The sequence below is a fragment of the Oncorhynchus kisutch genome, linkage group LG28 (genome assembly GCF_002021735.2).
Source record: "Oncorhynchus kisutch isolate 150728-3 linkage group LG28, Okis_V2, whole genome shotgun sequence".
NCBI lineage: Eukaryota > Metazoa > Chordata > Actinopteri > Salmoniformes > Salmonidae > Oncorhynchus > Oncorhynchus kisutch.
The window spans coordinates 50,101,114-50,114,198 of record NC_034201.2 but is presented as its reverse complement, the minus strand read 5'-3'; the positions used below and the strand labels follow the sequence as shown (position 1 = coordinate 50,114,198).

Here is a 13,085-nt window from a genome sequence, read left to right as displayed (position 1 = left end):
CTGGTTTCCCCCAGACACAAGCCTAGTCCAGTAGGGGATATAAAGGCCTGGTTTCCCCCAGACACAAGCCTAGTCCAGTAGGGGATATAAAGGCCTGGTTTCCCCCAGACACAAGCCTAGTCCAGTAGGGTATATAAAGGCCTGGTTTCCCCCAGACACAAGCCTAGTCCAGTAGGGGATATAAAGGCCTGGTTTCCCCCAGACACAAGCCTAGTCCAGTAGGGTATATAAAGGCCTGGTTTCCCCCAGACACAAGCCTAGTCCAGTAGGGGATATAAAGGCCTGGTTTCCCCCAGACACAAGCCTAGTCCAGTAGGGGATATAAAGGCCTGGTTTCCCCCAGACACAAGCCTAGTCCAGTAGGGGATATAAAGGCCTGGTTTCCCCCAGACACAAGCCTAGTCCAGTAGGGGATATAAAGGCCTGGTTTCCCCCAGACACAAGCCTAGTCCAGTAGGGGATATAAAGGCCTGGTTTCCCCCAGACACAAGCCTAGTCCAGTAGGGGATATAAAGGCCTGGTTTCCCCCAGACACAAGCCTAGTCCAGTAGGGGATATAAAGGCCTGGTTTCCCCCAGACACAAGCCTAGTCCAGTAGGGTATATAAAGGCCTGGTTTCCCCCAGACACAAGCCTAGTCCAGTAGGGGATATAAAGGCCTGGTTTCCCCCAGACACAAGCCTAGTCCAGTAGGGTATATAAAGGCCTGGTTTCCCCCAGACACAAGCCTAGTCCAGTAGGGTATATAAAGGCCTGGTTTCCCCCAGACACAAGCCTAGTCCAGTAGGGTATATAAAGGCCTGGTTTCCCCCAGACACAAGCCTAGTCCAGTAGGGTATATAAAGGCCTGGTTTCCCCCAGACACAAGCCTAGTCCAGTAGGGTATATAAAGGCCTGGTTTCCCCCAGACACAAGCCTAGTCCAGTAGGGGATATAAAGGCCTGGTTTCCCCCAGACACAAGCCTAGTCCAGTAGGGGATATAAAGGCCTGGTTTCCCCCAGACACAAGCCTAGTCCAGTAGGGGATATAAAGGCCTGGTTTCCCCCAGACACAAGCCTAGTCCAGTAGGGGATATAAAGGCCTTGTTTCCCCCAGACACAAGCCTAGTCCAGTAGGGGATATAAAGGCCTGGTTTCCCCCAGACACAAGCCTAGTCCAGTAGGGTATATAAAGGCCTGGTTTCCCCCAGACACAAGCCTAGTCCAGTAGGGGATATAAAGGCCTGGTTTCCCCCAGACACAAGCCTAGTCCAGTAGGGGATATAAAGGCCTGGTTTCCCCCAGACACAAGCCTAGTCCAGTAGGGTATATAAAGGCCTGGTTTCCCCCAGACACAAGCCTAGTCCAGTAGGGTATATAAAGGCCTGGTTTCCCCCAGACACAAGCCTAGTCCAGTAGGGGATATAAAGGCCTGGTTTCCCCCAGACACAAGCCTAGTCCAGTAGGGGATATAAAGGCCTGGTTTCCCCCAGACACAAGCCTAGTCCAGTAGGGGATATAAAGGCCTGGTTTCCCCCAGACACAAGCCTAGTCCAGTAGGGGATATAAAGGCCTGGTTTCCCCCAGACACAAGCCTAGTCCAGTAGGGGATATAAAGGCCTGGTTTCCCCCAGACACAAGCCTAGTCCAGTAGGGGATATAAAGGCCTGGTTTCCCCCAGACACAAGCCTAGTCCAGTAGGGGATATAAAGGCCTGGTTTCCCCCAGACACAAGCCTAGTCCAGTAGGGGAAACTTCAAAGCAGGATCAAGGAGTTAGCCAGCTATTTATGATGGAATTAGGTTCAACATGTTGGGGCAGTTTCTCAAACAGACTAAACTCAGTCAAGGACTAAACAGAAAATGCTTTTAATTCCAGGACTAGGTTAAATCTGTGTCCTGGAAACTGCCATGTTGAATACAATTCCATCATAGACAAAGAGAATGGAAGCATATCTTTAAGACAACAGGACATGTTTCTATTTATGAATGTTTTGTTTAGAGTCACATGATCTATGAGAACACTTAACAGTATCCAAACTATGAGTTCTAACACACAGAGAACAGTTAACAGTATCCAAACTATGAGTTCTAACACACAGAGAACACTTAACAGTATCCAAACTATGAGTTCTAACACACAGAGAACACTTAACAGTATCCAAACTATGAGTTCTAACACACAGAACAGTCTCAACTTGACATAAACCACAAACTGCTTGGAGGGAACAATGGCTTCATCACAAATGGCACCCTATTTCAATAATTAACCCAATAGGGCTCTGGTCTAAAGTAGTGCACTATATAGGGAATAGGGTCCCATAGGGCTCTGGTCTAAAGTAGTGCACTATATAAGGAATAGGGTGCCATTTATTGTGCTAGAGGTGTTTAAACCTTGTGGAACAAACAGGTTGTGGCTGTTTGTTCCCCATCAGAACTAACAAAGGGAGGGGGGGGTGAGTTACTTAGTACTGTGTGTATGAGAGACCTCACCGGGCCCCCCCCCCATGACGTAGTGTGGTCCATCACTGTCAAGATGCATCATCACATCTGACTTTTACTCTGGTCACCCTCCAGCACCAACAACCTCTGCCCCATAGACAGAGTCACCGCCTTAATCTAGAGAGGGGGAAAGAGGGGAGGACAAAGGAGGAGATGAGAGAAGGGAGGGAGGAGGGGGAAGAGAGGAAGGAGGGAGGGAGGGGGGACAGAGGAGGAGAGACAGATGGGGATAGAGAACGGAGGGAGAGAGGGAGGGAAGGAGAGGATGAGAAGTCGTTAAATTTACAAGGTGGAAAACCCAAACATGGTCTCTGCCTCTCAGACAGAATACATTAAGAAACAAGTGTCTGAGTAAAGAAAACCCAAACATGGTCTCTGCCTCTCAGACAGAATACATTAAGAAACAAGTGTCAGAACACGTCACAGTTCAGCTGGCGTCGAGTCTAACGAATTTGTTCGCATTAAAACACCTTGGCTTGAAAAATCGGCAATAGTAGTTTGTCCATTTTGAGTCGGCGTAGTCGGTATACACTTCTTCAAAATAGAATTCATCAAAGATCCTGTAACTCGAGAAAATCGGCCATTAATTGACATTTTTGCTGAAGAGATCTTAGGTGACACAATTTGACATCGAACTAAGACGACTGGTGAAGTATTTTTCTATGAAAGAGTTCAACGAGAGAACTTGTTTTCATGCAAAGACTTGATTGAAGAATCCCCACTGTTGACCAATCACTGACGAAGGGGCGTCGGTTTCAGACCTTCAGTTTCCATCCGGGAAAAAGTGTGTGCCGGAACAGCAGATAAAAACCCCGGCCAGAGTCCATAGCCCCGGCCAGAGTCCGTAGCCCCGGCCAGAGTCCAAAGCGTCATCATAATATATGCACAAACGCTGCCGAACTGTTTCAGCTGGGAAGCATGCGGACACCTTAAGTCAGACCCCCCCACACACACAGAAACAGACATTCTATTGTTCCTGCTGGTATCGAGGAGTGTCTGACTGCCGTTCCTGAGCAACACCACCATCTAGTGTGCGTTTTTCTCCAAGACAAACACAGGTACTAAGCAGACAAAGAACAAGCCTGAGTACCAGTGTGCCATCATGCCAACTCCTCTATCAACCTCGTGTCTACGATTGGCTTGTCAATAACCTCGTCTCCAGCCTATAAGCCTGGGATCTATAGGACTGACGTACTGAGTAAAGTACTTGTCATTTCATTTTTTGGCCAATCACACGACTGCGAGGCACGGGGAAGGTTAGGAGGAAGTTGCTGTGGGAGATGATTGGTTAATCAGCTTAATCTACGAACCAGAAGGCCAATGTCCCGGGTCTCTCTCTATTGGCTAACGAAGACCCAGTTTGGCATGTCTCTCCACCAGACCAGATGTCCACCGGACAACATGTTCTCATCAATGGGCACAACTCTGAAGTTTCACTTCAATATAAATGCATGGCATGAAATTACTTTAGTAAAGAGGGGTAGTTTAATGTGGGTGGGTGCTGAGAGGCATGGTTTGATGTGGGTGGGTGCTGAGAGGCGTGGTTTGATGTGGGTGGGTGTTGAGAGGCGTGGTTTGATGTGGGTGGGTGTTTTGAGGGAGGCGTGGTTTAATGTGGGTGGGTGTTTTGAAGGAGGCGTGGTTTGATGTGGGTGGGTGTTTTGAGGGAGGCGAGGTTTGAGATGGGTGGGTGTTTTGAGGGAGGCGAGGTTTGAGATGGGTGGGTGTTTTGAGGGAGGCGTGGTTTGAGATGGGTGGGTGTTTTGAGGGAGGCGTGGTTTGATGTGGGTGGGTGTTTTGAGAGAGGCGTGGTTTGATGTGGGTGGGTGTTTTGAGAGAGGCGTGGTTTGATGTGGGTGGGTGTTTTGAGAGAGGTGTGGTTTGATGTGGGTGGGTGTTTTGAGAGAGGCGTGGTTTGATGTGGGTGGGTGTTTTGAGAGAGGCGTGGTTTGATGTGGGTGGGTGTTTTGAGAGAGGCGTGGTTTGATGTGGGTGGGTGTTTTGAGAGAGGCGTGGTTTGATGTGGGTGGGTGTTTTGAGAGAGGCGTGGTTTGATGTGGGTGGGTGTTTTGAGAGAGGCGTGGTTTGATGTGGGTGGGTGTTTTGAGAGAGGCGTGGTTTGATGTGGGTGGGTGTTTTGAGGGAGGCGCTGATCAACAGTAGTGAACTAATGGGAAGCGTCACAGTTCAAAGAGGGTTACCTCATCCAGCTGTCGCTCTACAGCCTGTCTGTACTCCAGAGTGACCGGCTGCTGCTTGGGGCTCACTGCTGCCACCTGCTGACTGGAAGACCCCAGGACATAGCTGCACGGACCGCAGAATGATTTTACATCAATACAAATTACTTTTTAAAGTCAACAGAATAGACAAACTATTGTCTCGTAAATCCATCTAAAAATATTTTAGCGGGGCTGTTACTACTGGCAACATGATTTGTCATCTTGAGTGTCAGAGATACTGTGTGATGGTGTCCCGGTGTGAGAGAGACCACACTAAGAGATACATATTTCCACACAGATCTACAAAGAATATGAACAATTAAAAAAAAAAAACATTGATAAAATCCCATTTGTTAGTTGAAATACCAATCACAGCAGCAAGATGTGGCCCGTTGCCATGAAAACAGGACAACACGTGCTGCAAAAACATTGTGAAAATCACCAATATTTAACAGTCAATGTTTAAATTCCCCCACTATAAGTACTACAACTATATCAGTCACTGGTTTAAGTCCTGCTCAGACTGCGCCCCGCCCCCCCCACATCGCTACATTGCTCACCTCTCTATGGCAGTCACATTGAGGCAGAACAGAGACCTGACGTGGTCCAGTTTCCTGGGTGTAGAGATGTAGACCATGCCAAGCAGAGAGCTGCAGCCACGACAGGTCAGGTGGACTTTCAGGCTGTAACAGGGGGAAATATCACACGACAGGTCGGGGGGGGAATATCACACGACAGGTCAGGGGGGGGGGGGGAATATCACACGACAGGTCAGGGGGGGGGGGGGATATCACACGACAGGTCAGGGGGGGGGGGGGAATATCACACGACAGGTCAGGGGGGGGGGAATATCACACGACAGGTCAGGGGGGGGGGGGGGATATCACACGACAGGTCAGGGGGGGGGGGGGGAATATCACACGACAGGTCAGGGGGGGGGAATATCACACGACAGGTCAGGGGGGGGGGGGGGGGGAATATCACACGACAGGTCAGGGGGGGGGGGGGGGGGGGAATATCACACCGACAGGTCAGGGGGGGGGGGGAATATCACACGACAGGTCAGGGGGGGGGGGGGGGATATCACACGACAGGTCAGGGGGGGGAATATCACACGACAGGTCAGGGGGGGGGGGAATATCACACGACGGGTCGGGGGGGGGAATATCACACGACAGGTCAGGTGGACTTTCAGGCTGTAACAGGGGAATGACAGAATGGTCAGTGTAGGGCTGTGCGTCACAAATTTTCGTCAGCCGGTGATTTTCAAGCATTCAAGCAAATTGCCGGTCAATACACAAACACATTTATCATCTCTTCTTCCACACAGCCCACAAGCCACTGATGCAGACCCGAGGAACATCTACATTTGAAAAAGTCTAGTAAATCCATGTAGTCATTCTAACCCTATAGGACCGGGTCCCACCATTCTAACCCTATAGGACCGGGTCCCACCATTCTAACTAGAGGTCGACCAATTATGATTTTTCAACGCCGATACCCATTATTGGAGGACCAATAAAGCCGATACCCATTATTGGAGGACCAATAAAGCCGATACCCATTATTGGAGGACCAATAAAGCCGATACCCATTATTGGAGGACCAATAAAGCCGATACCCATTATTGGAGGACCAATAAAGCCGATACCCATTATTGGAGGACCAATAAAGCCGATACCCATTATTGGAGGACCAATAAAGCCGATACCCATAAAGCCGATACCCTTGGAGGACCAATAAAGCCGATACCCATTATTGGAGGACCAATAAAGCCGATACCCATTATTGGAGGACCAATAAAGCCGATACCCATTATTGGAGGACCAATAAAGCCGATACCCATTATTGGAGGACCAATAAAGCCGATACCCATTATTGGAGGACCAATAAAGCCGATACCCATTATTGGAGGACCAATAAAGCCGATACCCATTATTGGAGGACCAATAAAGCCGATACCCATTATTGGAGGACCAATAAAGCCGATACCCATTATTGGAGGACCATAAAGCCGATACCCATTATTGGAGGACCAATAAAGCCGATACCCATTATTGGAGGACCGATAAAGCCGATACCCATTATTGGAGGACCGATAAAGCCGATACCCATTATTGGAGGACCGATAAAGCCGATACCCATTATTGGAGGACCGATAAAGCCGATACCCATTATTGGAGGACCGATAAAGCCGATACCCATTATTGGAGGACCGATAAAGCCGATACCCATTATTGGAGGACCGATAAAGCCGATACCCATTATTGGAGGACCGATAAAGCCGATACCCATTATTGGAGGACCGATAAAGCCGATACCCATTATTGGAGGACCGATAAAGCCGATACCCATTATTGGAGGACCGATAAAGCCGATACCCATTATTGGAGGACCGATAAAGCCGATACCCATTATTGGAGGACCGATAAAGCCGATACCCATTATTGGAGGACCGATAAAGCCGATACCCATTATTGGAGGACCGATAAAGCCGTTACCCATTATTGGAGGACCGATAAAGCCGATACCCATTATTGGAGGACCGATAAAGCCGATACCCATTATTGGAGGACCGATAAAGCCGATACCCATTATTGGAGGACCGATAAAGCCGATACCCATTATTGGAGGACCGATAAAGCCGATACCCATTATTGGAGGACCGATAAAGCCGATACCCATTATTGGAGGACCGATAAAGCCGATACCAATCGGACGATTTTTTAAATGTATTTGTAATAATGACAATTACAACAATACTGAACGAACACTTCATATAATACATCAATAAAAATCCATTTAGCCTGAAATAAATAATGAAACATGTTCAATTTGGTTTAAATAATGCAAAAACAAAGCGTTGGAGAAGAAAGTAAAAGTGCAATATGTGCCATGTAAGAAAGCTAACGGTTCAGTTCCTTGCTCAGAACATGAGAACATATGAAAGCTGGTGGTTCCTTTTAACATGAGTCTTCAATATTCCCAGTTAAGAAGTTTTAGGTTGTAGTTGTTATAGGACTATTTCCCTCTATACCATTTGTATTTCATTAACCTTTGACTATTGGATGTTCTTATAGGCACTTTAGTATTGCCAGTGTAACAGTATAGCTTCCGTCCCTCTCCTCGCACCTCCCTGGGCTCGAACCAGCAACACGTCGACAACAGCCACCCTCGAAGCAGCGTTACCCATGCAGAGCAAGGGGAACAACTACTCCAAGTCTCAGAGGGAGTGATGTTTGAAACGCTATTAGCGCGCACGCCGCTAACAGCTAGCTATTTCACATCGGTTACACCAGTCTCATCTCGGGAGTTGATAGGCTTGAAGTCATAAACAGAGCAATGCTTGACGCACAACGAAGAGCTGCTGGCAAAACACACTGTGCTGTTTGAATGAATGTTTACACGTCTGCTTCTGCCTACCACCGCTCAGTCAGATACTTAGATACTCAGTCAGATTATATGCAACGCAGGACACGCTAGATAATATCTAGTAATATCAACCATGTGTAGTTAACTAGTGATTATGATTGATTGTTTTTTACAAGGTAAGTATAATGGGTTAATATTAGATTCGATTTAATAAGAACATTCTGTCTATGACGAAGGTAAACAGTGAGGAATTTGGCAGAGGTTATGAGCAGCTAGAGAGAAAAACAGACATACGCTCTGACTTACCAGCCTAGATCCTTCTTACAGGTACCGGAGAAGTGAGTTTCTTTGCCAACCAAAACATTGTCACTGACACCTGCAATATAAAAAGAGGGAATTGTTCAGTCTCTTTGGGAAATTGGGAGAACAATATCTAATTAGGAAATCAATCTGTCTTGTAGACATAAGACCTTAGACATAAGCCTGATCCAAGATGTGTTTGTGGTCTTGCCAATTCCATCATGTACCCCTCGCTGTGGCACATGGAACCGGGTGGCACATGGAACCGGGTACCACTGTAAAAACCTTTTTATAAATGATTCAAACTGAAATCCCAAAACGGAGTCGAACTTTGCGTGCGAGATTAGTGTCAATTCACATACACTGAGTAGGGCAGGGGTCATCAACTAGATTAACTAACCCACTGAGTAGGACAGGGGTCACCAACTAGATTAACTAACCCACTGAGTAGGACAGGGGTCACCAAGTAGATTAACTAACCCACTGAGTAGGACAGGGGTCATCAACTAGATTAACTAACCCACTGAGTAGGACAGGGGTCATCAACTAGATTAACTAACCCACTGAGTAGGACAGGGGTCACCAACTAGATTAACTAACCCACTGAGTAGGACAGGGGTCACCAAGTAGATTAACTAACCCACTGAGTAGGACAGGGGTCACCAAGTAGATTAACTAACCCACTGCATTAGCTCACCAGTCAATTTATTACGTTTATTGATCATTCAGAGCTAATAAAGCTAATTGCACAGTAGTTTCAGAGACCTGCAATAGAACTAAGACAGTAATATGTGTGTGAACTCTACATAGTAGTGTTCTGTGGGTGTTACTGAGCAGGCTGATACCTATGGATTTTACACATGAAATGGGTTAGGGCTGTACGGTTCATAAACACGGCCTTCGGAAAGGATTCAGACCTCTTGACTTTTTCCACATTTTGGTTAGGTTACAGCCTTGTACCAAAATGTGAATAAATCTCTTCAATCTACACACAATACCCAATAATGACAAATCAAAAACAGGTTTAGAATTTTGTTAATTTATTAAAACATCACATGTACATAAGTATTGACACCCTTTACTTAGTACTTTGGCAGTGACTAAGTGAAGTCTTCTTGGGCATGATACTACAAGCTTGGCACACCTGTATTTGGGGAGTTTCTCACATTCTTCTCTGCAGTTCCTCTCAAGCTCTATCAGGTTGGATGGGGAGCGTCGCTGCACTGCTATTTTCAGATCTATCCAGAGATGTTCGATCGGGTTCAAGTCCGGGCTCTGGCTGGGCCACTCAAGGACCACAGGTGGCCTCCAATCAAGATGTAGAAATCAAAAAAAAGAAAAAGAAAAAGGGCCTCCACACAATCGTGTCTCGGAGCTCTACGGACAATTCCTTCAACCTCATGGCCTGTTTTTTGCTCTGACATGCACTGTCAACTGTGGGACCTTATATAGACAGGTGTGTGTCTTTCCAAATCAATTGAATTTACCACAGGTGGACTCCAAGTTATAGAAACATCAAGGATGATCAATGGAAACAGGATGCACCTGAGCTTGATTTAGAGTATAATACTTATGTAAAAAATAATACAAAATTACCTTTATTTAACTAGGCAAGTCAGTTAAGAACAAATTCTTATTTACAATGACGGCCTAGGAACAGTGGGTTAACTGCCCGTTCAGGGGTAGAACGACAGATTTGTACCTTGTCAGCTCGGGGGTTTGAACTTGCAACCTTCCGATTACTAGTCCAATGCTCTAACCACTAGGTTACCCTGCCGCCTCTACGCTCTAACCACTAGACTACCTGCCGCCTCTACACTCTAACCACTAGGCTACCCTGCCGCCTCTACACTCTAACCACTAGGCTACCCTGCCGCCTCTACACTCTAACCACTAGGCTACCCTGCCGCCTCTACACTCTAACCACTAGGCTACCCTGCCGCCTCTACACTCTAACCACTAGGCTACCCTGCCGCCTCTACACTCTAACCACTAGGCTACCCTGCCGCCTCTACACTCTAACCACTAGGCTACCCTGCCGCCTCTACACTCTAACCACTAGGCTACCCTGCCGCCTCTACACTCTAACCACTAGGCTACCCTGCCGCCTCTACACTCTAACCACTAGGCTACCCTGCCGCCTCTACACTCTAACCACTAGGCTACCCTGCCGCCTCTACACTCTAACCACTAGGCTACCCTGCCGCCTCTACACTCTAACCACTAGGCTACCCTGCCGCCTCTACACTCTAACCACTAGGTTATCCTGCCGCCTCTACACTCTAACCACTAGGCTACCCTGCCGCCTCTACACTCTAACCACTAGGTTACCCTGCCGCCTCTACACTCTAACCACTAGGCTACCCTGCCTCCTCTACACTCTAACCACTAGGCTACCCTGCTGTTTATTTGTAATACATTTGCAAACATTTCCAAAAACTTGTTTTTGCTTTGTCCTTATGGGGGTATTGTGTGTAGATTGCAGAGTATTTTTTAATTTAATCTATTTTAAATTCAATTTGTAAAGTAACAAAATGTGGAAAAAAGTCAAGGGGTCTGAATACTTACAAAAGGCACTAAGTACGCCCTCGATGCAATTACAGTCCAATACATCCACTGTGGGACTAACAGTTTTGTCAAACGAATTATAGTCATTTTAAATGATGCAACATTGCAACCTTGTTTAGCAGTACTTAGTCCAAATATGGCATAATTCCACTGGTTCATTTGGTACTCCCTGTACATAGAATACACAAGAATGGAACTATGTTAATATTTCTCTAACGTTGCATCATTGGGAAGGGCTCGTAAGCATTTGATGCTTAAATCCACACCCGTGGTATTCTGCACATGTGACTAATCAAAGTGGAGGAGGGACTTTTATTTTGAAGGAAACAGCATATGGGTAGGGACCGATGACGTCGGACAAGCCGGGCTGCATTCAGCAGGAGGAAGGACAAAAATTTGACACGGTCAGTTAATCCTGAAAATGTAAACAACTTTGAAAGTTCCTACAAGTGCAGTCACAAAAACCATCAAGCGCCATGATGAAACTGGCTCTCATGAGGACCGCCACAGGAAAGGAAGACCCAGAGTTCCCTCTGCTGCAGAGGATAAGTTCAATAGAGTTACAAGCCTCAGAAATTGCAACCCAAATAAATGCTTCACAAGGTTCAAGTAACAGACATCTCAATATCGGACAATGTTCCTCCTGCGGCAGCAGCGAATGAGGATTCTTAATAAATACATTTGTACCTGGAAGTTAGACAGCCCTTCTGAACGCAGCCCGGCTCGTCCGACATCATTCTTCGGGGTCCAAAAACGTATTATGTAGAACAAACAAACCGCTCTGATTCTAACGAATGTTAGTTCTATTCATGGTATTTCTAATCTGCAAAGTCATTTTTCTTTAAGGAGACCAGAACAAATTCACATAAGTGTGAGTTACAGATGTGTCATTGAAAGCAAGTCTAAGAAGCGGTAGATCTGTTCTGCACTAGTTCTATGCTTCCCGCGATTAGCATCTTTTACTTTTTGGTTTTGTACAACCGTTTCAAAACAGCTGAAAATACATTATTTTGGACGAAGGAAAATATATTTCACAGTAGTTAAGGTACAAATGATTCTCCTCTACACACTATCCTTGTGTCGTTTTGTCACAGAAATGAAATTAGGCCAACTTCTATAAATTGTAGTAACCAGGAAATGTCGGACGGAGCGATGTCTGTATTTTGCATTTTTAATTAACTCTGCATTGTTGGGAAAGGACACCCACTGTAAAGTTAAATACTTCACCGTCAAGTCTACTTCTGTTGTATTCGGCGCAGATGACAAACCATCTGGGAAAGCCGGGCGCTGCAGCGGGGCACTTCTCAATGCCATTGTTCAGTGTCAAAACAGACACGACAATGAGTATTGCATTGTATTCTGACACGACCAAGGCTATCACACTATCCAGATCTACAATGTAGTCCGCCAGCAACTTACGTTTCAGGAGTATTTGATTTTTTTCGTCCTCACTCCCAGCCCAAGACAACGAGTCACCGACAGGCAACTTGCAACTCCCGCAGAAAAAGACGACCGGTGGGTCGCTATCATCGTCTTCTACGAACTTCCCTTGTTTAGAGTTGTCCTTAATGATGGTTGAGTCAGCATAAACTCCATCGTTAACGGTGACTTCATATGTCACGTTTGAATCTTTGCAAAGTGCTCTTCTCCCCGACATGTTTCTTTTTTTCGAACTTGGGCGGGTTTGGCGAAAGGCAGACAATACAGGAAATACGTCATACGGCCCGCCTAAAAAAGAAAAGCGGAAGTTTCATGTCATAATTTTTTTATTAAAAAAATATATTTTATTATTTATTTGTTTTAATTATAATTTATTTTTTATTATGAACACAACAAATACAAAACCCCTCAGAAATATACAAACAAGAGTACATAAACCTAACAGACGGGGGTATTACATATCGAGATTCATTTTCAATTTGTCAAATACTTTTATGGTGCGTATTGCTTTTTTGTTTTTACATTTACTGAAGAATTGAAATATTATTTTGAAATCAATCTTAAATAATGTGAAAAGGGGTTTGTTCTCTGCCCACTTCATTTTATGGACAAAGAATCTTCCAGGAAAGATAAACAAATGAACAATGAAAGTTCAATCAGGGTCCATATCATTTGGTTCAAAATAAAACATAATATCAGTCTTTCAA

The 13,085-nt window shown here is 45.8% G+C and overlaps 1 protein-coding gene across 1 annotated transcript; it reads right to left on the bottom strand.

The window, feature by feature from the left end:
• Positions 1-1,934: 1,934 nt before the first annotated feature.
• Positions 1,935-12,651, bottom strand: mis18a (MIS18 kinetochore protein A). Its single transcript, XM_020476450.2, has 5 exons — positions 12,358-12,651; positions 8,377-8,446; positions 5,259-5,381; positions 4,681-4,783; positions 1,935-2,596 (listed from the first exon to the last, which is right to left on the bottom strand). The coding sequence occupies exons 1-5, from the start codon at positions 12,593-12,595 to the stop codon at positions 2,522-2,524; spliced, it is 609 nt and encodes a 202-aa protein (XP_020332039.2). The 5' UTR covers positions 12,596-12,651; the 3' UTR covers positions 1,935-2,521.
• Between the last annotated feature and the right edge of the window lie 434 nt (positions 12,652-13,085).

Excerpts from the sequence above, each read along its gene's own strand:
- mis18a (XM_020476450.2), bottom strand. The coding sequence starts at position 12,595 with ATGTCGGGGAGAAGAGCACTTTGCAAAGATTCAAACGTGACATATGAA. Across the intron at positions 8,447-12,357 it reads AAATCAAATACTCCTGAAAC|GTGTCAGTGACAATGTTTTG; the intron begins GTAAGTTGCTGG and ends TTTATATTGCAG. Across the intron at positions 5,382-8,376 it reads TGTAAGAAGGATCTAGGCTG|CCTGAAAGTCCACCTGACCT; the intron begins GTAAGTCAGAGC and ends CCCCTGTTACAG.